General features: G+C 33.0%; 4 protein-coding genes, 1 non-coding gene and 1 pseudogene across 9 annotated transcripts; 3 read left to right on the top strand and 3 right to left on the bottom strand.

Annotated features, from left to right (window-relative positions):
- Positions 1–35: 35 nt before the first annotated feature.
- On the bottom strand, positions 36–3,019 carry CRSH (Ca2+-activated RelA/spot-like protein). Its single transcript, XM_020370580.3, has 4 exons — positions 2,621–3,019; positions 1,226–2,158; positions 722–1,006; positions 36–389 (listed from the first exon to the last, which is right to left on the bottom strand). Exons 1-4 carry the CDS (start codon positions 3,017–3,019, stop codon positions 255–257), a joined length of 1,752 nt encoding a protein of 583 aa, XP_020226169.1. The 3' UTR covers positions 36–254.
- Positions 2,020–10,143, bottom strand: LOC109808743 (pyruvate dehydrogenase (acetyl-transferring) kinase, mitochondrial). Of its 3 annotated transcripts, none has more exons than XM_083075819.1 (7): positions 9,688–10,143; positions 8,568–8,808; positions 8,194–8,374; positions 7,877–8,024; positions 7,234–7,453; positions 6,799–6,875; positions 2,020–2,158 (listed from the first exon to the last, which is right to left on the bottom strand). In XM_083075819.1, the coding sequence occupies exons 1-6, from the start codon at positions 9,937–9,939 to the stop codon at positions 6,814–6,816; spliced, it is 1,104 nt and encodes a 367-aa protein (XP_082931945.1). In that variant the 5' UTR covers positions 9,940–10,143; the 3' UTR covers positions 2,020–2,158; positions 6,799–6,813. The 3 variants fall into 3 exon arrangements, with proteins under 3 accessions (XP_082931945.1, XP_082931944.1, XP_020227450.1); XM_083075818.1 differs by having other exon boundaries at positions 2,060–2,173; XM_020371861.3 differs by lacking the exon at positions 2,020–2,158 and having other exon boundaries at positions 6,649–6,875; positions 9,688–10,139.
- LOC109807886 (pentatricopeptide repeat-containing protein At5g66520 pseudogene) lies at positions 3,121–4,926 on the top strand (annotated as a pseudogene).
- Positions 6,069–6,264, top strand: LOC114916574 (U2 spliceosomal RNA). Its single transcript, XR_003805131.1, has one exon. It is a non-coding gene; the product is annotated as a U2 spliceosomal RNA (small nuclear RNA).
- A 5,937-nt stretch (positions 10,144–16,080) lies between the features above and the next one.
- Positions 16,081–20,149, top strand: NPSN13 (Putative plant snare 13). The gene is made up of 10 exons (XM_020372820.3): positions 16,081–16,458; positions 17,194–17,286; positions 17,532–17,625; positions 17,969–18,006; positions 18,291–18,388; positions 18,704–18,783; positions 18,858–18,914; positions 19,006–19,098; positions 19,187–19,261; positions 19,627–20,149. The coding sequence occupies exons 1-10, from the start codon at positions 16,382–16,384 to the stop codon at positions 19,729–19,731; spliced, it is 810 nt and encodes a 269-aa protein (XP_020228409.1). The 5' UTR covers positions 16,081–16,381; the 3' UTR covers positions 19,732–20,149.
- Positions 20,150–21,534: 1,385 nt separating this feature from the next.
- LOC109808473 (putative sugar phosphate/phosphate translocator At1g48230) lies at positions 21,535–25,160 on the bottom strand. 3 transcript variants are annotated; one of them, XM_020371495.3, is made up of 9 exons: positions 24,716–25,160; positions 24,499–24,606; positions 23,957–23,988; positions 23,823–23,873; positions 23,320–23,381; positions 22,979–23,240; positions 22,274–22,539; positions 22,108–22,199; positions 21,535–21,941 (listed from the first exon to the last, which is right to left on the bottom strand). In XM_020371495.3, the coding sequence occupies exons 1-9, from the start codon at positions 24,857–24,859 to the stop codon at positions 21,753–21,755; spliced, it is 1,206 nt and encodes a 401-aa protein (XP_020227084.1). In that variant the 5' UTR covers positions 24,860–25,160; the 3' UTR covers positions 21,535–21,752. The 3 variants fall into 3 exon arrangements, with proteins under 3 accessions (XP_020227084.1, XP_020227087.1, XP_020227086.1); XM_020371498.3 differs by lacking the exons at positions 24,499–24,606; positions 24,716–25,160 and adding an exon at positions 24,271–24,445; XM_020371497.3 differs by lacking the exons at positions 24,499–24,606; positions 24,716–25,160 and adding an exon at positions 24,098–24,252.
- Between the last annotated feature and the right edge of the window lie 994 nt (positions 25,161–26,154).

The following is a 26,154-nucleotide window of genomic DNA, read 5'->3' on the forward strand; positions in this document are numbered from 1 at the left end:
CTCATAGGCTTACAAGGTTGTGAAATGCGAGTGACTTTATCCATCAAAGGTCTTTTTCTTTATATGCAGGATTAGAACTTCCAGTTTGAAATATCACGAGGCCAGAAACAAGATTTTACAACAATTTCTTAATCACAGGAATTTCACTATGCCATAAATTAATTTACATGGAAAATACATCACTTACACGTTGCTCTAACTTAATGATAATACAAGAGTGTTTTATTCATTATTTATTTCAAATAGATGCAGCACTAGCTCACAAGCCTGTTGCCAAACTCCTTGTTATATACCTGAATTAAACCACTGTCATCTGCCATATGAAGCTTTTCATCCAATATTTTCTTGTATTGATCATCTCGGTCCTCTAAATTACGCACCAATTCAACCTACAACAAAATCAAAATGTCACTTAAATTACCACAGATAAGACGAGATTTAGTAAGCATTTATCACGATCTCCATGATAGGCCATCAACCAGCATCATATCATAAAAATGACAGAAATTGTACATTCAGACCAAAATAAGAGTTAGTTTGGACCAATTATAAGCTGATGAGAAATCAGGTATGAATCTATATATCTCTAATTTTCAAACTTCACCATGAACATGAAGTAAAAGCTTTGGAAATCTGATAGTGGGAGTGGGATTAAGAAACTCTACACGACTAAATAATTTTTTTTAAAAGGCATGAAGATGCAGACAAGTTATCAAATCACCTGCTTTTGGAGCATATGGAATTCGTCAGAGCTGAGGGAACCATCACTGTTTGAGTCAAGAAGCTGCATCATCTGTCGGGCATCTTCTCCCGGTGCACCAAGCTCCTCCATCACCTCTGTAAGTTCCTCAATGCTGATTTTACCATCTCCATTCTTGTCAAGAAGGCGAAACACTCTATCCCTCTGGTCAATCTCAATCCCTTTATGGTTTGTAGTAGGAAAATCTTTAAGGCGCAGCGCAGCCAATTCAGCTGCAGCCAGCATGATGGTCTTCAGACGTTTTGCCTGAACATCAACAAATAAAAACTAAATGCCAATTTCCTTCTTTATGGTCCCTCAATAAGACAAAAAAATAATACAGATAAGTTCAATGTCTCCATGTGTAGTTTAGTCATTTCTCATTGGTTTTTAGTAATGCAAAAATGACATTGCTTTTAATTTTTTGTGTGCAGCTCTATGACAAACATTGATATTTTCATTTGTGAAAAAGAAGAAGATACTAACCTCCTCAGGATCAGTAAGGCCAGCCTTGTATAATGAATGGGCTGCTGTTCCACCAACAGCTAGCCTGTCCATTTCGGTTGTCCTTATCTGTATTTCCATCAATGGTCTGGTCTTACCATTTTCACTCACATCAACTGCCATATGCAAACTTCTATATCCATTTGCTTTGGGCCTAGCAATATAATCCTTTGTTCGGTTAGGGATTTCCTTCCACATGGATTGGATGATCTGATGAGTCCTATAGCATGCTCTCTCTCCAGCTTCCAACGTATTCTCTCCACGCTTAGGATTTAATATCACTCGCATTCCAAGCACATCATACACATCTTCTGCCTTCCGACCATCCTTCAACAGTTTCTTCATCGTGCTATATCGACTCTTGTATCGGCCTTTGATCGAGACATCATCCACAAGTTTCATGAGCAAGGGATCAGCCTTCAAAGTTTGGAGCAGTTCCTCCCTGTAGATGTCAATGAGAGATATACCCCCAGTCTGATGACTTCGCAACCATGCATCCACATAAAGATATGAATAAGGAAACAAGTACTGAAACGAGAGATCTTCCAATTCCAGGGACAAGTAGGTAGTTCCCACAGCATGAGCAAGAGGAGCATGTATTTTCATAACCTGCAGAGAAATCATCTGTTGCTGATATCTGGGCAGATAATCAAGGTGTCTCATCATGTCAAGCTTCAAAGTCAGATCCAGAATTAAAGCTCTGATGTCATAGTAAGTGAGGCAGAACTTTCTGAATGCAGCAGCATTGTCATCATCCACAATATCTATTCTGGATGGGATATTGTTCACACGCAAACTCTCGTGCAGCAAATGAGCAGTAGCCACACCCATCTGAGTCCGAATTTCATGTATGCTCAACTCACCCGCCACCAACACCTCCCTCAGTATCCCAGCAGAGATAACTTCGGCATCCATCTGCATTCACATTTACTATAAACAAACAATAAACAGTAATGAAATTACTCAGTTGTTTCCTAAACTATTTAAAAAATTTCAAGTAAGTTCCTAAACTAAAAAATAAATAAATAAATCATGTAATTTTTGGTTAATTGATACCTAAATTTTTTAAAAACAGTTATAAATTGTCACTTTCTAGAGGTTTCAAGTTGTCAGAAACTATCACCATGAACCTACTTCTTTAGTTTAAACTAAAGATCCAATTCATTGATAAATGTTCATACAAGACAACCAAAAAGGAAAGAGTGGCGGAGGAGAATAATCATACTATTATGTTTTAAAATTTATGAAATCTAATCTACTGATATATTACAAATTAGAATCGAAACATAAAAAGAATAAAAATCTGGTTCTGAGATTATTAATATTTTCTCCCACTGCAGTTTGAAAGGTAAAATAGTGGTTAGTAAGGAAAGTAACTTGAAGATCGGCGAGGAGCATGGCGACGGATAAGGCTTTGGAGAGAGGAGAACGACCATCGGGAGCGAGAGGGGAGGTTTGCAAGATGGGGATGGAGAGTTTGAGGCACTTGAAGAGAAGCCGCGAAGAGCTGGTGGACAACACGTTCATTCTCTCCGTTAGCTCGTTGAACGCTCCCACCAGCTCCATCACCATCTTCCCTCCCTCGGGAACCTCCACCGCGCACCGCACTCCGCCGGTCCGGCGCCGGAGCACCACCGAGAGTAAATGAGCGGGAGCAGGAACGGAGACGGTGCGTTTGGAAAGAGAATGGCGGAGGGGAAAGTGGGGACCCACCAACTGCAACACCTCCATTATTTGTGGCTGTGGCTGTGGCTGTGGCTGCCTCTTTTCTTTCATTTTATTTTAAAATAATATTTTTAAAATCTTTTAGTCTTTATAATTATTTATTTAATTAATAATTAATATGCAAGGGTGTCTAAAGAAGAAGATAAGGGGAAATGAGTAGTAGCATTTGGGCTGGTGTTGGTCCTTCAAGCATGGCGGAAGTGAAGCAACAGCACTCCGTCCTCCTCCGTCGGGGTCTCTCTTCCGACAACCACGCCATGTCACGCATCTTCACCTTCTGCTCCCTCTCCAACCACGGCGACATAAACTACGCTCTCAAACTCTTGGCCACTCTCCCCAACCCCGACACCTTCCTCTACAACACTCTCTTCAAAGCCTTCAACACCTCTCCCTCTCTCTCACTCTCCCTCTACTCCCACATGCTCCAACGCTCCCTCCTCCCCAACGCCTTCACCTTCCCCCCTCTCCTCAAATCCTCCTCCAACCTCCACCAAACCAAGCAGCTTCACGCTCACATAATCAAATTCGGCTTCGCCTCCCACATCGCCGCGCTCAACAACCTCGTCCACGTCTACTTCTTATTTGGCTCCTTCCACGATGCTCGGAGAGTCTTCCACACCATTTCTCATCCCGATGTCGTGTCTTGGACCACCCTCGTTTCGGGCTATTCTCTCTGGGGACACGTGGACGAGGCTTTTCGCCTCTTTCAACTCATGCCTTGCAAGAATTCCGTCTCCTGGAACGCTATGATTTCGTGTTTTGTTAAGAACAACCGTTTTCCTGAGGCGTTTGAGTTGTTTAGGAGAATGAGAGAGGAGGGGGTGGAGATGGATAGGTTCGTGGCGGCTACCATGCTCTCTGCGTGCACGGGAGTGGGAGCATTGGAGCAAGGGAAGTGGATACATGGTTATGTTGAGAAAGCTGGGATTGTGTTGGACTCAAAGCTTGGTGCTACTATCGTTGACATGTATTGCAAGTGTGGCTGTTTGGATGAGGCTTTTCGTGTGTTTTGTGGGTTGAAAGTCAAAGGACTTTCTTCATGGAATTGCATGATTGGAGGGTTTGCCATGCATGGCAAAGGAAAGGATGCTATCAGCCTTTTTAGTTTGATGGAGGAGGAAGCTATGGTTGTGCCTGATGGTATCACTTTTGTGAATGTACTCGCTGCTTGTGCTCATTCAGGTTTGGTTGAGGAAGGGAGATATTACTTTCGTTACATGGTGGATGTTCGTGGCGTTGAGCCTGCCATGGAGCATTATGGTTGCATGGTTGATTTGCTTGCAAGAGCTGGAAGGTTAGAGGAAGCAAAAAAGGTGGTGGAGGAAATGCCTATGAGTCCTGATGCTTCTGTGTTGGGTGCACTTCTTGGAGCTTGTAGAATCCATGGGAATTTTGAGTTAGGGGAGGAGGTGGGAAAGAGAGTGATTGAGCTAGATCCTGGGAATAGTGGGCGTTATGTGATGCTAGGTAACATCTATGCTAGTTCTGGAAAATGGGAACAAGTTGCTAGTGTGAGGAAGTGGATGGATGAGAGGGGAGTGAAGAAGGAACCGGGCTTTTCCATCATTGAAATGGAGGGTGTGGTCAATGAATTTGTTGCTGGTGGGAGGGATCATCCTCTGGCTGAGACCATATATGACAAGGTTTATGAGATGTTGGAATCAATTAGGGTGGTTGGTTATGTTCCTGATACAGATGATGTGTTGCATGATCTTGTTGAGGAGGAAAGGGAGAATCCCCTGTTCTACCATAGTGAGAAACTTGCAATTGCTTATGGTTTGTTGAAGACTAAACGAGGAGAGACCCTTCGTGTCACAAAAAATCTAAGGGTTTGTAAAGATTGTCATCAAGCAAGTAAACTGATTTCCAAGGTTTATGGTTGTGATATAATAATAAGGGACAGGAACCGTTTCCATCAATTTAGTAATGGAGAGTGTTCTTGTAAAGACTACTGGTAATTACAATTGTGATTGGTTACCAAATTTTTTTCTTCTTTTTTTAATGTATAAAATCCTGTAATCTCACGTGAATCTAGAAGCAGCATGCTTAATATATGTCTATGGATCTAATCATAAGCCATAAAAATATGTATATCTGCTGAATAATAAAACATTCACAGTGAATTGTATTCGGGCACCATATCAGTAGCAACCAGCTTCCATTGATTATTGTCTCTTCAATATTTAAATACATAGAGAACTAAAGCAAGATGAAGATTGTGCTATAGACCAGTAATGTTACAGGTTCGGAGTCTAAGTGTCTCCCTTGGATTGAGTAATGGGTTTGGGCACGTGAGATGTGACATTCCTTTCATTTTTAGTTAAAACAATTGTCTTGAAATTGATTTATATAATTTTTTTACATGTCTTATATTTAATATTTTTCTTTTGTTTTTCTTTCATCTTTTTAAGCATAAAATTTGCAAGTAAGAAGCTTGCACACCTGTATCTTAATTTTGTTTATTCACTTCAGCAACTGTTTAGCATAACAGCCTAAGAAATGTTGAGCCTTTCTAACTTCTAAATTATGAAAATGTAAAGTTATATAAGTTAACTGCATAGAGAACCAAAGGAGAATGAAGAGAGTGCTTTCGACCAGTAATCTTATCCATAATTGAATATTAAGAGAATTGATGATTTTTGGAATGTGGAGGTGTAATAACTCGTGATCTTCTCTTAAGACCCGCATTCTTCAATTTCCCACACTGTTTTATCATTCAAATTTAATGCATCATCAGGTGGTGGAGTATTGAATAGGAAAGAACTCTTGAAACTTCTAAAGATTTTGAGAGGGAACCCTAAGTTACAGCAGAGTAACAAAATTTCTTTGAACTTCCGTGGCAACCACACAAAATTGGTGTCTTTTCTAATTTACTATTAGTCAAAATGATTAGGCCTATGCTGCAACAAAATTAAAACGAGACAGTGTGATTATATTGTATTGCGCTTCCGTGATCCAACATTGAAACAAAGAACAAGATTTCATTGAGTGTAAGACAGAAAGGCTTGAAAGCACCAGTTAGAAGTCCCACATTGCTGCGAAGAGGCAACAGCTACTTGAAGTTATGTCATAAAAGAAATGTTGCAAGATGAGCATACTCATACCTTTCTCGGCCTTTTGGCTAAGATCAAGTGTAGTATCTGTTCTTATCAGTTTAATATCTGATATGTGGGCCATTGGTCCACACGATATTAAATTACTTTTTTGAAGGGGAGAGTCCATCACAGTAGCTTGCTATTGGGTCTCTCAGGTGTCGCCCTTGTGTTGCACTATTGCATGGGCCTGGCACACCCTACTTTACAGTCTCAAACATTAGTTCTTTTAGTTGGGCCTAGTTCTTTTAGTTGGGCCTAGCACACCCTACTTTGCAGTTTCAAGCATCTGTGCTTGTAGTTGGGTGTTGGGCCAATGAAACTCCTGCAGAGTTATCTATTTGTAATAAGTCTTTGTAATATTCTTTGGATTGAAAATATTTTACTTGCATAATATTTTAAGTGTACCTTTTAATTATTGAAACTTTTTGTTATTATAATTTTTTAATAATAAACAGGAACTGGTTGACATAATCTTCAAGGAATATATAATTGTATTCCAAACTCTTAAAATTATTCATCGTTTGCTGTTTCTACTTTAAATAAATATATATCGGTGTGTGACATTTTAAATGAGTCCTTCCAAAATAAGACTAATATAAATCAGACTATTATTTAACAACTCTCATCAAGTACTATATTAAGGAAGTTCTCAAGTTGTTAAGAATTAGGAAAAAATAATAATAAAAATATTGTGGGTGTCAACATAGTTTTGGTGTTTCCATGTACAATATTTACCCAGATTAATTACATTTAGGGGGGCAAAGGTTCTTGTGAATCTCCCAAACGACACAAATGAAGATATGAATCAGTCCCTGTAAATAATCAACATATAAATGTATAAGAGATTCAGAAGTTTTATCAGCTAAGTGTAAATATAAAATTTCAAACAATTCTACAATCCTCACATAATCATTTATAATCTTTTCCATTGCTAAAAGGAAAAAGATTATCTAGATTTTATATTTTTAAAATATTATTACACATTTTTTATTAAATAAATTTTTTTATTAAGTATTATCTTCATTCCATTTATTTTCCTCAAAACTACAGCAGTATCGCATCATACAGAGCAATCATGTTCAATATTTCAAAACTCCATCCGTATCCATATGTAAAACAAAGCAGAATATTAAAATGTAAAAGAAAAATTAGTAATAGTTTACTACTCACCATATCCTTCCATAGAGATTACTTGAAGATCACCCCCAAAATACCTAGCATACAAGCGACAAATAGGAAGTCCATAACCATTTCCAGCCATTGTTACATTACCAGCTGTTCCAAGATCAGAATTTTCATGTTCATCCACTGAGTTCCTGGCTGTACTGTAGAGATATGTAAATATTTTTGGGAGACCACTCCTCGGTATTCCACCTCCCTCATCTGATACCTACCATGTCATTTAGATAATAAACAAAATAACATTTTGATTATAAAAAAAATCTAAATAAGACATTAAGTCCATCTTTGGATTGGAACAGCATCACATCCAGACAAACTCACGTCCAATTCTTGTTTCCACGTCTTTTACATGAGTCTGAAAGCTTTGGTTGTGGAACCAAACAAACACCAAGTTTATGCTTAATCTGTCATTTTATTGCTTCTATTTTGAAAGATTATAAATGAAATTTTGCCCTTATTTGTCTTTCCCTCCAAAATCTAAATCTCAAAATACTTCAAAAGCTGGGTTCTAAGGCACCCTTGACAATATTAGAATTTGTTTAACAATATCCAATAATCAATAACACTGAACAGGACAGAGATAATCCAACAAAGGGATGTCAGAATTCTCCTTTAAGTTATAGAAACTTACCTTTATGGTAACATCCTCTATTCCATCAGCTATTATTATTCTAATGGGAGGAGCAATTTCGTCAGAATCCATAAAACGCTCTTGCACAGCTCGCAGTGAGTTCTTAACCAACTCAAATACCATAAGATGCAAGTGAGCTGGAACATACCTTTTAGTGAAAACATACAGAATTAAAGAGAAAAAAGATAACAGAAATAACTGCTTATTTATGATAAAAGAATTTAGCATGATATCCATTCCAAGAACTATACATAAGAAGGGTTCTATGGAAAACAAAAGGCAAATGAATTCAAAGGAGTAACAAGATTGTCACTCACGGAAAGGTAAAATCAGGATCACCGTAAATGTTGACATCTGGGGCAGTGCCATATTCACGATAACACATAGCACGTGCATCCTCACTAGCATTCCTCGCCAGACTCACTGGAGACAATTTTGTATGTATATAACCTACACGATTCGGAGGAGGATTGGGATTGTGCAACTCAACATGCTGCCCTGAATACCATTAAAATGAAAGACATATTAAAGTTTTGGAGTTTCAACCTTACTTAGAGAGAGAAACAAAATTTGGAGCAAATAATGTTATAACTAACTAGTTGCAAAGTAACTATATGAAACTAGCTAGTTGTAACAAATACATTGATTAGTCTCGCAAAAGATAAGGAGTGTTGTTTTTCTTAGAACTAACCAATGAGCATCCGAATTCCAATTCTTGACATGTAAAAGCGATCAAGAAACTCGTCAATCTCATCAGGATCCTCAGAAACAATCTTCAATTGTTGAACACCCAAGGCCATTGTAGGTACCACATTGTTGTGTCTCACCTTGATGGCCTTAATCATTTCAGTGAATTCTTTCTCATCATTCATGTCCTTGATCTCAGGGAAAGATCTAAGGTCACGGAATGAATCCAAGTACCAATCTCTAACCTAAAAACATAAAAGCACAAAGTTCAATAATCCATAACCATCTGCAAAGCCAGAAGTCAAAAGTCCTACTCTCTTTCATGGAGAAAGTATTTAGAAAGTCAATTCACTAGATTTTGTAGAGATTAATTTGGAGCATGTAATAATTTCTCCTCTAACCTCAACTATGTCTTATGAGGAGATTAAAACCACATCAAATTCATTGAAAATCAAGTCATATAATTATTATTTTCATAGATAAATGAAAAAAATAACAAATTTGAAGTAGAAGTTGATTCAGCTTCAAATCTCAAAACAAGCAATGTGGGACTTCTTAAACCTCTTGAATTGCTCACCCCAAATATAACAAGAACTTCACATACTTATATGCAAGTGTCAACTGCAAAATAGGTTTAACACAGCTGTCCACAAATAATAGACACCAAAGAATAATCCGCACTACTTATTACTCCCTCCTCCCTCTGGTCTTTATAATAAACACAACTTATACCAAGCAAGGACCAGAGAGAGTATATTAACACTAAACTCAAACCCCTTTTTTCATACAGTACATAAACACAAAGGACAAAACTTAGATTCGCACCATATGTGGTTTTGGTGTTATTCTGCAATCAATATTGAAATTTTACTATAAAATATGCATTAACATTTAATAGAATTGTTTATCATGAATGTTATCGAGGTTAAATTTCAATTCAAATTGGAAAAAATTATGAAGGGTAGTTATGATGCTGCATTTAAGTGTTGTCCAAACACACTTCACAACAACTCTAAAAAGTTTGTCATGTTCTTAAAAATGCAAAAAAAAACCTTGGAAACAACCAAAACTTGGTTTCCTGAAACATCCTCAATAGCAAAACCAACAATTTTGGTGGAGGATACCTTCAAAACAGGAGGCATGTGGGACAAGCCATGAGGGAGAGTGTGAAGCTCAATGGCTCTCCTTGCAATCCTAATTGGAAGCTCCTTGTGAAGGAACTGAGCAGAAATGAGCAAATTCTTGTCTGTGGGTGCGGAACCAAACTCCATCATGTATCTCAAACTCACCCCTGTCTGCTTCAAACAACCCCATTTCTCAACGTCCTTCAACAAACTCTTACACACTGACAACGTTTTGGTCATGTTAACCTCCATGTCTTGTTTCTGGACCCAACAACCCACCGAGAGTAAGGAATTAGTGACATAGATGAAAACAACAGTGTCCCAGGAAAAAAATCAAAGATGGGTAGGATAAAACGAAGGTTGGATTTGGAGTGCAGAATTGGTTGATGACAAAGTTTCGGTTTTTATTTGGCGTTTTGCCGTACTCTGCGTTCTTGGGATCAATTGCAGCAGCAGGTTCAGAAACGTTAAGAGGTGTTGACACGTGGCACTCTGTCACCCCCTTACCTTACACAAGTTTGTTAATTAACTAGTGATATAATTATAATCGTGTAATTTCGGAAAAATACAATATTTATGATAAGTATCAACTTTAATTACCTTTCGATTTTATATATTTATACATATTATTTTTATTTTTATCGCCCTGAAGAAATTTTGATTTTAAATTTTATTTTTCTTTCATTTTCTGTCTAGTTGATGTTCTAGGGTATTTGGTAATTTAATTATCGGCAAATGATAATGTCATATTTTCTACTTTTTATTTTTGTCTCATTTTAGTTATTTGAATTTTTATTAATTATGTAGTTTATCTTGTATTTGTATATTTACAATATTATTATATTAATCAATTATTCACAAGTAACATTTTTTTTTTTGTTCGTCTCTGGAGTACACAAGACAGGATTCGAACCCTGACCTTGCTTAAGCGTGGATCAACCCCTACCGCTGAACCACACGCTTGGGATTACAATTTATTTTAAAAGTTTAAATTCACAACTTAGATTTTTTTAATTAATTTTTTTTTACCTTATATTCATTTTTATATTGTCTTCCATCGTTGTTTACCAAGTTTTAGTTTTGACCATCTTTTTAAGTATTTATTTTTTTCTGCGTTTAAAGTCTTCAACATAAATTAATTAATATTTCTAAAGGTAAATACTAAGTATTAATATTAATACCATAATTAAAAAAAATATTTCTAACACTATTCATGAGGGAAAAAATCATGCTTACATCATTAAGTATAAAAGTACATAATAAAAAAAATTAATGCTTAATAATTAAAGGATAAAACTTAGGTACATATTTTTAGATACGGTTAGAATTGTTTTTTTATTTATCAAAGTTAAGGATTAACATTGATAAATGTACACTTATATTTAATGTAAACTCATTAATATATTATATATATTATTAAGATAAAACTCAAATTTTAATTAAAAAATAACATTAATTGCACTCAAGTAATTTTACCTAAGTATTGTCTAAAATTAAATTCTTATAGTGAGTGCTAGGAGACCGACAACTTTCCTTGTGCATTCTTGTAACCTTATTGGGAAAAAAAATTCTCTCTATTTAGAAAGATATAGATGCAATCTCATTCTTAACTAAATTTTAATATTTTATATATAAAGTAATATTATATATATATATATATATTAAAAGAAAAAATTCACTTATTTTAAAAATAAGTTTTTTTATATTTAGTCTATTCAATAATTTATATTTTATATTAAATTTTAATAATTCAATTGTTAAATTAAAAATTTTTAATACATATTATCAAATCTGAAAGATTTTAAATTTTTTTAAAAACTATTTAATATTTTATTTTATTAATTTAAATTGACAAATAATTATAAAAATATTTTATACATTAATTTGAATTAATAAAATAAAATACTAAATAGTTTTTAATTTTTAAAAATGTACATATTTAATCTATACATTAAAAAAATTTAATTAAATTATTAAATTATTAAATTTTAATATAAAATATGAATTATTAAATAAAATAAATTTAAATAAACTTACTTTTTTAAATGAGTAAATCTCCCCCTCATATATCAACAATGGGATTAAGGATTATAAAACTGAACACTTATTAACCGGAGAGGATTTGTGTCCCACTTTTTGTTTTTGAACCTTTATATTTTTTTTAAGTATAAAATTATTTAATATTTTAACAACATGCCCTTTAATTAGAAAATAATTTTTAAAAATACAAATAAGAAAGCCAAAAATTTGTTCACTTTGAGTTGTTTATTACAAATTTAGGTATTAGTGAGGCTAATATCATAGTTTGATATCCACGTGTTCAATAAAGCTAACGTTAAATGTATTTTTTCAAAATTTATCCGACTCAGTAATTATATTTGAATAAATTATATGTGCATCTCATTAAATAATAACATATTTAGGTTGTTATTTAGTAAAATTTATATACAAACTCCTTTATAATAAAGAATATGTCCAAAAGAAAGATTTTTTTAAAAATACTACTAGTATTCTTATTGTTATAATAAATATTATTGTTAAATAAAAAGATGATCTTATATATCTTAGACTTTAAGTTTTGATGATAATAAATATACACATTTTATAAGAAAAAAGTTTTTCATATCAAATTTTAAGTCAAATAGAGATAAGATGATCTATTAAGACAAATCGATTATTAGGATATTAAGTCTCATAGATGAAACATTTTTTTTGTAAGATAAATGCTTTGTATTTGCATTATTTATGATGTCTAAAAAATCATCTTTGTCTACACAACTTCTTAACAAAGAAAATAAAAAAAATGTTATTCAAAAAATGATTAGCATATCCCATAAAACATGGAAAAAAAATGTAGGAAGCACAAAAAATTGTAGAAAAAGTTTATTTAGACTAACACAAGCATAGTTCATTTGTTTAAGATAAAGTTTTCGATGCATTTGGAAGGCAAAAGCTCCAAAGAAAACAATTGTTCTTGCGTGACAATTATTGTTGAATTCGCTATCAGTTTGAGCAAGTTTAGCAAGGCTTGGTACTCCTGTTATTAATAATTTTTACGCTTTATGTAATAATGAGGCAAAGAATGTATGTCATCTTTTTTTTACACTGCAGAATTTCATGTAAAATCAAGTATTTGGTCCTTCATTGGCTTGGTATTTCAGCGTGCTTGCCTAATGGTTTGGATGAATTATTGTTAAGTATGGGTGGATTTGCATTTGGGAAGAAGCAAGGAAGGATATTCACAACTATTTGGATTTTTGTTATATGGAGTTTATGGCTTCACAGGAACCGTATTGCTTTTAATAATGGGATGCCGGATATAATGGAACTTTTTTAGGCCATTAAATATCGATCTTGGAAATGGTTGTGTGTGTGGATTTGAAGAGGGATCAATTATTGTATATTAATTGGCTTATGGATCCTATTTCTTGTATCAGCGTGTATCCTAGCACTGTAATTTGTAAACAAGATGGAATTCCCTTGGTAATTCTTTATGGGAAGTAAGGGGTTATATTGCCTTGTGGTTTGAGTTTCAACATATTAGGGATGATAGAAATTGGACACGTGGATGACAGACTCTATAGGCTTCTGTGTAATTGATCACTCAATGATTACAGTAGGACACATCAATGTCATCATTAACATGCAATGGGTCATGTGGGAGACGTGCTTTATACCACATTGCAACTGAAATTTGTATTACTCATGATAGGAACATATAACTTTGGAGTATTTTAAGACTATTTGTAACTTCTTTCTTATTTCTCAACATTTTGTATTTGGGCTTGGCATCCCTAGTGCCTCCTTAATACATTTCTTTTAGCTAATAAAAAAAGTAATTTATTTTATTAAATAAAAGTATAACTTGGTGAAATACATTTAATGCATTACTAGACACTTCTATCTACATCAAACAAAGATGAAAATAGACGAAACAAACTTGTGAGAGTCGCTCAATAATTTGTATACAGTCATTTTCATGAAGCACCTATATAAAGAAATTTAAAGATTTGAAAAAGAAAAGCGATAGAAAGGAGACTAATTTACACAAACGTCGTTGTACATTTCTTTTTGTAAAAAGTCTTATACTTATTTGGTTGTATCATATATTGACAGTAAGATGAAACAATATTATTAACTTTGTATTATTATTTTGATCTTGAAGATGTTTGACTATTAAAGAATACTTAGTTGTTTTTAGCATGAAGAGACTTAATTGTAAAATAATATTTGGTTGTTAAAGTTTTGAAATATTTTATATTAAAAAAATATTTGAGTAGTTGCTTAAAGAAGCAAGTCAAAGAATACATAGATCGAGATAAAAATGACTTATAAAAGAATACTCATATCTTTGTTAAAGATAATAAAATTTGATCAAGTTGATCAAGAATTTGACATAATATCGGTAGCTGAAAAGAACTGGTATAAAAAGTTCATATTTTACTTTTTGTTTACTTTCTTATAGTATTGCTACTATTTAACTGTTTCAAAAAAAATGTTGATTTTTTTTTATTGATACTATTCAATCTCTCTTTTATTGTTTCTCTTTTCTTTATAGTTATTATTTAAAAAAAAATTATATACAATCCCCTTTATAATAAAGAAGGTATTAAAAAGGAAGCTTTTAAAAAAAATACTATTAGTAGTCCTATGAAAATTAGTCCAAAAAATATAACTTTTGAGATATGTGATTCTGTAGTCAAAGATGATTTTGAGGCCGGAGGAGAATGGAATCATAATTTAATTGAGGAATATAACTGAGATCAAATTGAACTAAATAAAATACTAGTTCATAGTACTGCATTTTATTTTTTTAAGGCATAGCACTGATGAGTTTGATGCAGTTTATACACTATTATATGTTTAATAACTTCTATAAAATTCATATTTTATGCATGTTTTAGTTAGTGATAAAAATAAAAATATTACACATTAACATTTTTAATTTAATTTAAAAATAAATATGAAAAGGATAAATTAAAAGACATAAACAATTAATAAAATCAAATATATGAATTTTGGGTTTAAGGTTTAATAAAAACGCAAGTACTCACACAGCTTGAAGCAAAAGAAACTAAGAAATTGGTTGTTTATTAAAACATTGCTCATTTTTAAATATGTTAAATTAAACTAATTAATGAAACAACCAAAAATTGAAAACATATTTTGGGCTTAGTTGAGTTAATGGTAATATTTGAAATTTGAGTTGAAAGTGAAAGTGAAATGTGAGCTAAAAAGCTTTGCTTATGGTTCATTCATATGAATGGCAGAGAGCAGAGGAAAAGACAAAGATTAAGGCAGTGAGGCCCACACACAGCGCATTCCACTTCATTATTTCTTGCTACTTCCTACTTTAATTAAACAATCAAATTACACTTACCAACCATCTCTCATTTCATATAATTTGGAATTAACCCAATTTTTTTTATAAAAAAAATATAACTTATTTTCATCAAATCCATTTTTATAACTTTATTTTGCACATTTGATTTTTGTAAATTCTAAATTTTTAAACCCATTTACCCATTTAGTTTAGACTTTTCATAAAATTGATTTTAAATAATCTACTTTATATTTATTTTTATTGGAATGCGTAGTTTTTATTGCAAGTTATAATGATTAATTTTCTAGTTTTTATGCAAACAAACCCCAACTTCTAGTATGTTTCATGCATGTGTACCTTTTGAATTAATTAGTATATTATACCCTTTTTTTTTTTAGTTCTAATGACTAATAAAAGAAATTACATGACTTAAAAAATAATTATTATACAATTGAATATACTTGTGAAGAGAAAATAAAGAAAAATATAATAAATAGCATACTAAAATAGAAAAATAAAAAGGAATAAATCACACACAGATAATATACAATAACTTTATATTTTATTTAATTATAAATTATTTTATATAAGAAACTTATTAAATTTTATAATTTTTATTTTAAAAGTTATATCAAATGTTATTTTTAATTAGTTGATTATTGTGTAAATTTTTTATACTGAAGCTCATAGTCATGAAACTCAAATAGTAAACTTAATAAAATATTTAGGATAGAAAAATGTCCTCCAATCATTTTCTTTATAGAGTGTCCCACCTATCATTACTATCCAAATACAGTAAGATAAATTGATAAAGTCCGATATAGATAAATGACAAATGACATTGTTTTCTTTGATAATATAACATAAATATTTTTTATTAATGACATTATTTTCAAATTTTTGATTCTGTAACGATCTTTCAAATATTAAAATTCATCTTGAATTTAACTAAAATTCATAAGAGTTTCTGTACAAAAATAAAAAGTATTTTTTATAAAAAAAAAAACTTATAATCTTGTATGGAAACATTTTCTAAATAAAGAATAAAGAATAAAATAAGATATGACAACGGTACCCTTTTCCTAATTGCCATGTTCCACCGCATTCCACAGCACAGCTCGAACTTTCTTCCTCGTTGTGTTGTGTTGTGTTGTGTTGTGTTTCTGTTTCGTGTGTTGTGATTGTGACTCTCTTCTCTTTCTTTTCCACGCGATTCATTCCTTCAATTTTCAATTCCATTCAAACCCTCCCACATTCTATTCCCCTTCACAATTGTTATGCTCCATCGTCTTCTCTCACCGACCACTTAGGGTTTCTCTCCGACCTCACTTCTTGCCGGGATTTTGGGGGCAGACTTAATCTCCGGCACTTATGGCCTCCAACTTGCAGATGACTCCTCAGGTCGAGCAGATCCACGGCGAAATTCGCGACAACTTTCGAGCCCTCGCGTAAGCCCTCTCTTAATTCTCTATTATCACCCTACTCCGTCTCATACATCAACAATTAATTTCATTAACTATTATGTTGTTGGGGTTATAGGTTGTGATTTCGTGATTCTTCTTAACATTGGGGATTATACTGTCAAATGTAATTTACAATTGATTGTTGAGAGTGTGTTCAGAGTTGGTGTTGTTTACCCTTTAGGTTTTTGTCGTATTTGAACTTTTTCTGTTTAAGGGATTATGCAGAGGAGTTTTAAGGAGTAGTGAGACTCTAGGGGGAGTTTGCTTTTTTTTTTTTTTTATAATTTTTTTTATTTCACCGGTTCTCATATTTTTGTGTTGTCACTGTGGTTTATATCTGATCTCTTGAAACTGTGGATATTACTGTGTCGGATGACCTAGGTTGCCCTCTTTCACCCTATGATGGGTTGAACCAGTTGATGGTGGTTTATGGTTATGTACTTATGTTATCCTCCTTTATTATATACACGTGATTTATGGTTTACTTGTACTTCTCTTCCAGTCTAGTCTCCTAATAATGTGTCCTTAGCTGGTGCGACGTTCTTAGTTATCAAATATCAATTCATGGAGGAGGGAATGAAAGAATTCGGGCTTAATATGTTCTTTTTTGTAAATAGATCCTGTTTTGTTAGCAGTTGGAGATGTCTGTTGAAATGTGGATGATCTGTGTTGTGTTACTTAGTTTATTTATTGTTGACAAGGTTTACCTTTTGTATCCAGAAATGGCTTCCAGAAGCTGGATAAGATTAAAGATGCCAAAAGACAAGGTAATCAGTTGGAAGAACTCACGGATAAGATGAGGGAGTGCAAAAGGTAAGACATGCGTTTATGTAATTTTAATCTTGGTATCACTCAGTGGAAATTGCAGCTCTCCGAATGAGATTAAAAAAAAAAAAAAAACTGTGGATGAGACGGAAAATGCAAACTCTATTCAAAATATCACTTTTTCTCTTCCTTGTAGGTTGGCATGGTGGAAATTTTGCTTGTCACTGATAATTTCCTTTGGAATATATTACTTGCATTCTTAGAATATGAAATGTTGTTATTAATGGTTTCAGGTTGATAAAGGAGTTTGATCGTGAAATTAAAGATGAAGAGGGAAGAAATGCCCCAGAAGTGAACAAGCAACTCAATGATGAAAAGCAATCAATGGTCAATACCCTGAACACCCTGTTTTTTTTCTTCCCCCCTTTTCCCTTTTTCCTTTCTTTGCTCATGCTGAAAATCTTGTATCTAACTCTTCAAAGTTTGGAAGGGGCACGATATTTATGTGTTGTGAATTGACATTCCTGCTTATTCTGTTTTTGACATGTAACAACTTTATAAATAGTTTGCAAACCATTGGCGATTACTTTCTGGGTATTGTCAAGACATCAAATAAAGTGATTTCCAGATGGTCAGAAAAAAGTTTGATTGTCTGAGGATTGTCCATGTTTGTTGTACATTCCATGTCCATGTAAACTAACAGCCAACTCTTTATTTTTTCTAATTGCAGATCAAGGAGCTAAACTCATATGTGGCACTGAGAAAAACGTAAGTTCATCTTTACTCTTCCATTTCTGTTTTTAACACACAATTGGTTCTCTTGAAGGTTATGGAACAGATCATATTATTAATACCAATTTTCTTTATGGGCATATTCAACTTTCTAAATTCATGAATTCATGATAAAAGTCTACTCTGTGTTAGCAGTACCAATAAAGAAAAATTTAGTCTCCTTTGTGGAAGATTTCTACTGCTAAATAACAGTTTTTTCCTGCTGCGCGGCTTGGCCTATTTGAGAGGAGGATTTATAATATCACTTGAATGATTAACAGGTACATGAATACCATTGGAAATAAAAAACTTGAACTCTTTGACAATGGAGCCGGAGCAAGTGAACCTACAGCTGAAGAAAATGTTCGACTGGCATCAGGTAAGATGTTCAGTGGAATTTGTAACTAGTGCAATGAGGTGATATTAGAACTTTGTCATATTGAAATTGATTTCACTGTATATATGTGTTTCTGTTGTAACCAGTCTCCAATAGAATTGATTAGTATATTATGGCCATGTAAAATAACTTGTAAACATATCATAAGCTATTTTCACAAGTTCTTCCAAGTACTCTAGTGCTTATGTCATAATAACCAAATGCAGTCTCTATATGCTTTATTTATGTTTTTATGTGTAGTAAGTAGAAACTAGTAACATTTATCTGAGCAATAATGTTGTATGGCTTCTATTATAGAAATGTCAAATCAAGAACTTATCAATGCTGGGACGAAGACAATGGATGAAACTGATCAGGCTATTGAGAGATCTAAGCAGGTGGGTCACATATACTTGATTACTTACACCTCTATTGATCCTGGACCTTTGTTCTTACCCCTGCCAAAATGTAGGTTGTACATCAAACAATTGAAGTTGGCACCCAAACTGCTACTACCTTGAAAGGCCAAGTAAGTCTGATCTACATTGAGCATGCTATATGAAGGGAAGAGCAAGTCATAGCAAATTTGACCTCTGTTTCTGTCTATATAAATTATGCAGACTGAACAAATGGGCCGTATTGTTAATGAGCTTGATTCAATTCAGTTCTCAATTAAGAAGGCCTCCCAACTTGTTAAGGAGATTGGTAGACAGGTTGCTTCATTTTCATTGCTTCCATGCACTCTATTTATTTTCCGTCAAATCGGTGTCTTGGAACTAAATTGTCTTTCCTTGTTATCAGGTAGCTACAGACAAGTGCATCATGCTTTTCCTGTTCCTTATCGTCTGTGGTGTAATTGCCATTATTGTCGTGAAGGTATCATGTTCATTTCATCCATTACGTTGATGAATTTGTTGCGATGTGGAAATCTTTTTCTTCTCAAATAATGTTACAGGTTTTGGGAAGTTAAACTAAGATGCTCCCAATAATTTATTTCAAAGAAGCATTCTTACAGGATATCTTTGAAATAACTTAATTTGGTAAATCATTAATTCATTATACAACACTAAAGTGGTGAGAACTTAATATTGTATGATGATCCACACTAGTGATTCCCTATTGAAATGCTAATGTTCAATAACTTTTCGACACATTGAATTTTAGTTGTTCACTATTAAATGTATCATTTGTGTACAATGCTGACTTTAAGCTTCTAATTTAACTGGCAATATCTTTTGTAGATTGTGAATCCCCACAACAAAGATATTAGGGATATCCCCGGATTGGCACCTCCAGTTCCCACCAGGAGGCTCTTGTATGCAAGGAGTGGAGATCATTTTGATTAATTCTTATATTTGAACAAGAGTGAACTTCCCTAGTCCTACCAACTTGATTCTTGTTCTCGTTAATGGAAAGTTAGAGGATTGCTGTCTGGTGGCATTATTTTGGTCTCTTCAATTAATTAAATTAAACATATAAACACTTGCATACCCTGTTTGTGATTTTATGTTAAATCACACGAGAGCCTTCTGCTTTTCTTGAGTGCCATGTTTCTTTATGTAACATTCCAAAAGTGTAGGACTAGAGAGAAAGTAATACTGTGAAATTCGTTCTGTATATGTCTAATTCAAAGGAGATTTCTCCGTCTTCGTTATTTTTTTTATCCTGTAATATGCTTGCATTCGAAACTGTTTGGTGGATTTGTTTTGTAAATTACATTCAGAGTTGGGCTTGCAGTTGTTCATATTAAGTCCCTTTACTTGATTTGTTTCGTTTAACTTATTTTAGATAACTTTTTTTTTTATCATTTTAATAGAATGTATAAACTATATATATATTCCTGAAATAAGTACTACCCAAACGTGCATTTAGTCATCATTTATATGATGGGTTGTTTGTCGCCAGTCCTATTGTAGTCATGGATTGTCAGGAGCAATTCATTTGCAGATCGTAATATTTGTACGGTCTGTTTCTCTCGTATTATCCGGTTACCTAACCCATCTTTGAATGAGAAACAACGTGCAAGACTAGTTGCTCTACTCTTTAAATTAAAATCGAGGACCAAGGGTATCTCCCTACAACCAGAACATTAAACTGGGATTGTTATTTACTGGTACTGCGTAACTTTACTAGACATAAATAACATTGTAACTGTTGGTTTGATTGCATGGAATCAATACCTTATTCTAAACTTTTCATTAAAAAAAGAACACTATTCATTACTAAATAAATAAAATACATGTTGAAAGTAAGATGATATTTGACGGTTTCACAATAACACAATGAACGTGTACATCGATTAAAAAATTCTTTCAAATTGGAGTTACAAAATATAACGTGATTATATGAACTAGTGAGATTGAGAAATAAAAAAATATAAAATTAAATAATAAAAGCATATTAGTTCAATTAGTATTGCAGTTTGTCTTTAAATCTCAATCTTGAATTTAATAAAAATACCAATGTTTTAATAATAAAAAATATAATAATTTATTAAATATAAAAATAAAAGTAATTACTAAAAAGGATATCTATTTTATATATTAATATAGATGGTGCCAAGTCCATGTAGGCATGTGACAATGAACATATTTTTTTTTTGGTTTTGTTTTGACCAAACCACAGGTAAAAGAACCAATCCCTTACTAGTTTCTTTAGTCATTTAATTGAAACTAGTGAGATCTTGCTTCTATATTTTATTTTAAAAATAAAAAATAAAATAAAATTGAGATTATTAAATAACAAAAATAATAAAGTAATTATTAAAAGAGAATGATAGTTATTAAAAAAAATTATTAATTTATTAAATTTTTTTAACAATAGAAAGATTTAATAATCTATTAAATGTGAAAATCAAATTAGTTACTAAAAAGGAATATTTCTTTTATATATTAATATAGATTCAATTTGAATTTGCATCTCTAGTTTGAGTTAGAATTGATTTAAAAAATTTATGGTGCCAATCATATTAATCAAATTGGTTTTATTTTTTTCTTTCTATTAAGGACTCATGGTATCTGAAAATTGCTTTTGAACCTTGACTTTGACTTATAAGTTAACTAAATCCGCTCAAGGGAGTAAAGTTATTCTACACCCCCCACCTTTTCGAAGAAAACCAACCAGTGCTTTCAGTTTTGTGCCACCAATGCTGGTTACGAATTAAAATCGATTATTATAGGAATTTAGAGGAGAATTGGTCCCCCATTGTGGTCTGAAATCACGGATCAACGCATGAATGTGATTACAAAGAGCAAGCATCCATGATTCGGTTATAGAGCATACTATTTCAAAAGAATAGAGGAATGGTGCATTTGACCCATCTTCCTCTTTCTTGTTCTTTCTCCAAAATGAATCTTGTATTTGGTTTTTATTTTCCTGTTGCATAGTTTGTTAGCTGCATGCGTCCAATATGAGACAACCTTGATGAAGAAATTAGCGGTGCTTCTTCATCAATGTTTATATCAGAAAGAGAACCATTGCCTCCACCACTTCCCCCATTGTTACTAACACTATCTGGCACATAAAAATCAGATGACCTCTTCTCGAATTTCCAGTCCTGTATGTCAATCGATTTTGATGATACCAGATTAAGAAACTAGAATTAAAATGACTGCTAAAATGTGAGCAAGAAAAATTTCATGATCTTACTCTTGCTAGTTGCTACCATGCATAATAAGTTCACATTGACTCGAATATAAATACTAATTATGTCAAGAAGATACCTTTGTGATTCGATCTGGAATAGTTTCAGGTGATTGAGAGGCTCGGACATCCTTAACCTTTATGTAATTGTACATCACAACTCCACATAGTGCTGCAGGTAAAAATATGTAAGGATGAGGATGGAGGAAGATTAAAAAATATTTGATCATTTCAAACAAAACTTACCAATAGCATAGCCAATTATATTCAGCCAAGTGATTGTCGATTCTGGAAATATAACGGTTGAAAGGGCTATTAATATCCAGTCTTTAAGCACTCCAGCAACTCGGATGGTTACAGCCCCAGTTCTACCAATTACTAAGAAAATGGAAAAATTCAAGGCTAGAGCACACAGAGCATTGGAAAAGAAGATCCAAAAATTGAACTGAATCTGTGAAACTTCCATCATGGGCTTTTCCAGTAGGTACCAAGGCACAAAGAGAAACACAAAACTGCATATAACAAAGTACAAAATGATCAGATCACATGGGATGTTGGGGTTTGTTGATGTGCAAGAATTGATACTCCATACATCACATATTCTTTTAACATAATAACATTAATAAAGATAAATCAGATATATACATATATACATACAAGAAAGGGTGCATATTTCATATTACTCACAAGTGTGCATGTTATGCAGGTACATTACAAAAAAATCAGTATTAACAACAGAATTATCTACTAAACTGTATATATAGAGAAAAATATATCAACATTGATAAAAGTTATTCCCCGATCCATAAGAGCATGAATTGTATGGTTACTTGGTTAGTGAGGAACAGAGAAATCTGTCGAGGTAAGTTAATAAGACCACAGCAAAGACTGAATCACTTAATTATTATTTATCTGTACAGAAAACTAGTTGAAGAAATCTTCAGAATATACCTGCATGGAGCTATGTAATATAAGCTTGTAATAGGATTTAAATTCAAGCCCTTCTTCTGTAAAAGGACTTGTGTTAAGACCAGTCTAAAAGCTTCAGCAAAGATGCCGGTGACCTGGTAAACTGTACCAACTACATTAAAATGGATTTCTCCATAGGAAGAAATGACCACTCCGACACTGACCAGCAACATGTTGAAGAACACATCACACCTTGCTTTGTCGGTGCCACACATAATAGCCACAAGAAATGTAGCCACAGGCACTGAAATATCAAGTTTTAGAATTAAGAAAACATCACACAGACAAGTAAGCAAAGCATGTCAAGTTTGTTAAAAACGTACTCAGAGCTTTGAGCATCTGGATAAAAGCTACAGAAATATGCAAATAAGCTGTGTTACCAAACCTGAAAAAACCATAAACATATTGTTTAGAAAAACAATATTACACAAGGTATAAGCATGAAAATAGAGCAATAAAGAAGATCCACCTAAGATTAGAAAGTCCTCTGGGGTTACAATAAAACAGTTTTGAAAAACAGATCAAACTGATTAGTTAAATTGGAAACTGGTTAGGTCCCTAAACTGCTAGAGAAAAAAACCACAGTCAAGAACCATCCAAGACCAATCAAGTAGAATGAACCACACCAGACTGAGCTAAATTTTAGATGAATAACATAATAATGATAGTTTTGAGATTTCACTAAATTTTCACATACACTTGTCGAATCATACAGAGTTAGAAAATACAAGCGACAGAAATATCTCCCATTATCAAATCAGAGGATTAAGTTATTCCCAATTCAGAAAAGCTTCAGTTTGTCCATGTTGTAGTGCTTACTGCTTACCAAAGACTTGATGCAAAGAAGGCACTTATTGGTATCACGCAAGTTGCATATCTGCAATAGAAGAAAGTGTTTAAGAAATAAGTTGGTCCAAGGAGAACAAGCTTAAAAAGGCTTCAACCCAAAGGCAGACTCACATTTCAAATGTCATTTTGACCGGGGATACAACCTGCAATGCAGAGAAAAACAATATAAATTAAGGTAATAATACCAATCAAATTCAGACAGTGGAAGTGATTAAAATAAGAGTGGAAGGACGGCAGTAAAAGCTCTAGTACAGAGGAGGGGCTTTGCGAATGGCGCGAGGATCGCGTCCTAATGAAAGTGAAACACTAAAATCAACAAATACACATACATGTATGATGTATGTATAAAAATAAGGTTTCAGAAATCACATCATTGAGATGCCCCCAACAAGAGAAAAGAAAAATAAAATTGTGGTAACACTAACAAACTGAAAATGATAGAGGTGCTCCTAGGCCCTAGATGCGATCAAGATCAAAGCCTACATTCCACCCAAGAGCACAGTAACATCCTCTCTACAAATTCAGCACACAATTCAACAACCTTTTGGTCAAAATAAAGCCAACATTGACTATAAGAGGCAATAAAATTGACCACAAATCAGCAAAAAGTAGCATATTCCCAAAGTACAACACAGCAAGATGCAATAACACACCTTAAAGACCCGAACAAGAAAAAATGCCACGGTCCCAGAAAAGCCCATATGAATCATGGTGAGTGTTATAGGAAGCGGAAAGTTAAAGTACTTTGGAGACAAAACCCACTGCAAAAAAAAAAAAAAAAAAAAAAAAAAAAAGATACTATATTAGTAATGCTTTAACTAAAAGTAAACTAAAAACTAGTTTAACCCAAAAAATGAAGTGGATATATACCTTGTTGTACAAAATGACTCCAGAAGAAAGCAAAATGTAGATGAACAAATAGAAGTAAGTGAGGAAATGAGTTGTGTTAATCATGGTTTTGTGAGCAGAGAAAGAAGGTTCTGAAGCAGAAGTGGGAAGAGGTGAAATACCCATCTCGTGAAATGGAGTAAAGTTGATATCTTTGGGGTTGTGGCATGGATTGAAGAAGGCACGTGCAGAAAAAAAATTGTGGGGATCTATGGCGCGAAGCAAAGAACACGAGATCCAGCGTGGGGTTCAAATCGAAAAGAAAGCGCGTGAAGAGAAGAAAAAGCGTGTGGGAGGGAGGATGTGCGTACGTGTGGGAGAGGGATACACAATTACACATACACAGCACCTCTGCAGCATACGTACACACATTGCCGCCTGCACAAAACAGTACAGTACACTACCCCACTTCTCCCTCTTTCTCTGCCCAACCTCTGAATTTTACTGCTTCTATCCTAATTATACCACTAAATTATTTTTTTCTTTCATATTAATTATAAGTAATCATTATTAAATTTTAAAATTATTTAATACTTAGATTTATTTTACATATTTTAATTATTATTAACTCTATTTCTTTTGTGTTTATTTTTAACTATCATTAAGTATAATAATTACTTAAAATAACTATTATATTTAAAATAAAGTTTAAACTTGTGAAAAAATTAATTAAAAGTAATCATATTAGTTATTTTTCTTAATCTTAGTAATTTGTTCATCAATTAAGCAGCGAAAAATATAAATCTAATTACATAAAATTTTCGTGTAAATAAATTTTTAAATATATATGCAACAATATATAGAGAGGGAGAAAAAAAATCAACTTAAAACATAAAAGTCCGTTACTGAGACTACAAGATGATCTTGTATACACATATATCTAGTGATAAAAAAAATGTAAATATAAATCTAAAATTATCGGTCAAACATTTATTATACAAGTTGTGTTAAAATAACCACTAACACAACACCATCATCTCCAACATGATAGTCAAGACATTTAATTCATCCTTCGGCCTAATTCTATCATGCTCTCATAATAATATAATCATCACAGTCTAACACCAAGAAAAAATGTAAGGATATACTTATACATAATAAAGCAATACAAAATATATAAATAAGATACAACAACTTCATCACACCAACACTATAACAATCATGAACAACACAACAACTCACAACTAAACAACACAAAATTGTCATCTCAACATAACTATGTCCAAATGTCTTATATAGCGGCACATATTAACATACAACTTGGATTTATAACTTATCATTCAAAACTTAATATATGAACAACACAATTTATCAATGCTCAACATCACAACAATGCAACATAACAACACCATTTGTTGTCATGTAGTTTAACTAATAGATCTTTTATAACACAACTGAACAAACTAAGTAGTTTGACCATA

Source organism: Cajanus cajan, chromosome 5 (assembly GCF_000230855.2).
Source record: "Cajanus cajan strain Asha chromosome 5, NIPB_CcT2T_4, whole genome shotgun sequence".
Taxonomy (NCBI): domain Eukaryota; kingdom Viridiplantae; phylum Streptophyta; class Magnoliopsida; order Fabales; family Fabaceae; genus Cajanus; species Cajanus cajan.